The sequence below is a fragment of the Alnus glutinosa genome, chromosome 11 (assembly GCF_958979055.1).
Source record: "Alnus glutinosa chromosome 11, dhAlnGlut1.1, whole genome shotgun sequence".
Taxonomy (NCBI): Eukaryota; Viridiplantae; Streptophyta; class Magnoliopsida; order Fagales; family Betulaceae; genus Alnus; species Alnus glutinosa.
Window position 1 is genome coordinate 24854438 of NC_084896.1, and position 2332 is coordinate 24856769.

General features: G+C 37.7%; 1 protein-coding gene across 1 annotated transcript; it reads left to right on the top strand.

Annotated features, from left to right (window-relative positions):
- The first annotated feature begins 823 nt into the window (after positions 1-823).
- Positions 824-1993, top strand: LOC133881261 (F-box/kelch-repeat protein At3g23880-like). Its single transcript, XM_062320190.1, has one exon. The coding sequence runs from the start codon at positions 824-826 to the stop codon at positions 1991-1993; it is 1170 nt and encodes a 389-aa protein (XP_062176174.1).
- The last annotated feature ends 339 nt before the right edge of the window (positions 1994-2332 follow it).

Here is a 2332-nt window from a genome sequence, read left to right on the forward strand (position 1 = left end):
AGCTCATAGAAGACTCAAGCTCTTAGAAGGGTACTGAAGCCAACTTAATTCTCTTTGGAATTCAAATGTGTAGATAGATAGATTGGTTTGTATAAATTTGTTACGTCTAACTCTTATCTGCTTGTAACAGTAGAACATCTATTTCTCATCTGCTCGTAACAGCATGCAGATTATAACTTGTAGTTCTATATATATACAACTTAATACAATGAATCAGTATTCAAGCCAATTATTCTTTTCAGTTTTTCATGGTATCAGAGTGGGTCTCTTGTAATTATGAGCCTTTACTTCCCGTATGTTGAATATGGTTTAGTAAAATGTCTCATTTTGACAAGATTAACTTGACCTGAAGACTTTATAGGCCATGAACTTATCAAACTTTCCGGATTAAGATTAACTCTAAATGTGCGATGAATGCAATGAGAAGCAATGAATTAAGAAAAATTGAGATATGTTGAAGTGGCAAAATCTTAATTAACCTCTTAATAAAAAATTAATGGTCGAAATTTGAAGCAAATCCAAGTAATTAAGGACACGAACCTGCATGCGGCGTGAATTCGTTTTTCGTCTCGCTTCTATCACACACGTGGTCCCACCCCCTCTTTACTTTTCCCATTAGGTTTGGGCTTTTGGTTTTAACCGACTTAAAAGCTTCTATATATAAACCAAATAAAGAAAACCAGAATCTGGGTTTTTCTTTGGGTTTTGGTTTGGGTTTGCCGCACAAATTGCCTTAGGGTTTTAAGGTTTTTCTTTCTTCTTCCTCCTGAGTTTGATCTTTCGTCTTCGATCTCTAAGCCGCGAAGAGGAGAATTTAACAGAGATGTCAAACCGGCTTCCACGCGATCGTTGGACTGAAATCCTGGTAAGCCTACCCGTGAAATCTCTTTTACGATTCCAATGCGTTTGTAAATCATGGAAATCCTTGATCAGTAGTCCCAGATTTATTTCCATGCACACCCAACACAGTGAGAGCACCGGCAATTACACTCACATATTACATTGTAGTAGAGACTACGAGACGCCATACAAATTACTCCATATCGATGGTTCATTCAACGAGTTTCAACAACTTGGATATCCATGCCAATTTAGAGGTAGATATTATGAAGTCCTCGATTGCAAGGGATTAATACTTTTTACGACTGACAACGAGTCCCATATTCTATGGAACCCTGTAATTAGAATTTCTTTGACTATTCCTCGACCTCGCATTGCTGCAGCGGAGAACAAATACTGTGTTCACGGGTTCGGCTTTGATCATACAAGTAATGATTACAAGGTGCTGAGAATGGTCCAAGATATTTACAGCTTGTTTCCAGTACTTCAGGTGGAAATTTATAGACTCCACACAGGTGCTTGGGAGACTTTTACGGGTGCTGACGATTTTCTGTATCGTATAGTTCCAAATACGCAGGCTTTCGTGAATGGGGCAAGTCATTGGCTTGGATATCTTAAAAGAGAGCATATGTTATCCGACGCCTCTCCTAAACGAGTTGTTGTGTTGTTTGATATGTGTGATGAGCAATTCCGAGTGATGGAGCTTCCGGATAATATTAGTTTAGGCTGGGTTAAGGCTCTTCTTGGTGTTTCTGGTGGATTGCTTTCTTTAATGGAGTATAACGACGGACGACAAGATGTTAATATGAGCTGCAGCATTTGGTTGATGAAAGAATATGGCGTGGCAGAGTCGTGGACTAAACAGTTTACAATTGATTTAAAGGGTTGGCGCTTTGGGGAGATATTCTGTTTTAGGAACAGCGAAAAGATTTTGGCTTGGAATCGGAAAAATGGAAGAGAGTCGGTCTTATATGATCCCAAGACACATAGATTCATTAATATAGGAGACCTAGGAATTAAAGCCAAGGATTATCTTCTTAGCAAGAATACTTTCGTCGAAAGTCTTGTTTTACTCGATAAAGTAAATTCTACGCAGACGTGCCAGATTTGTTTATGGAAAGGCAAGTGGTGCGACTCAAAGAAAAGAAGATGAAGACATGCACGCGCGAGAGAAGGCTAGCTAAGCAAAGCACAAGTGAATAGCTAAGGCCTAAGAAGAAAAGATTAGAAACATGATATCTCTTGTTTTTAACTTTATGAAATTATTTTTACCAAATCTGAAGCAATAACTTATCAATGTCTTGTTGCTTATTGGTTTTTTGAAGTTCATATAATTGTCCCATTGCTTGAGCACGAGTCTTCATATCAACTGTTAACTTTAATATGCAATTTTTGTAATAAACCCTTTATATTAGACTATACAGTGTGGCCAGCCAGTAACTTATATACAAATAATTTTGAGAAATTAAACTTCAATCTGATATTTCGTTAC

Coding starts and splice junctions, on each gene's coding strand:
- LOC133881261 (XM_062320190.1), top strand. CDS start 824: ATGTCAAACCGGCTTCCACGCGATCGTTGGACTGAAATCCTGGTAAGC.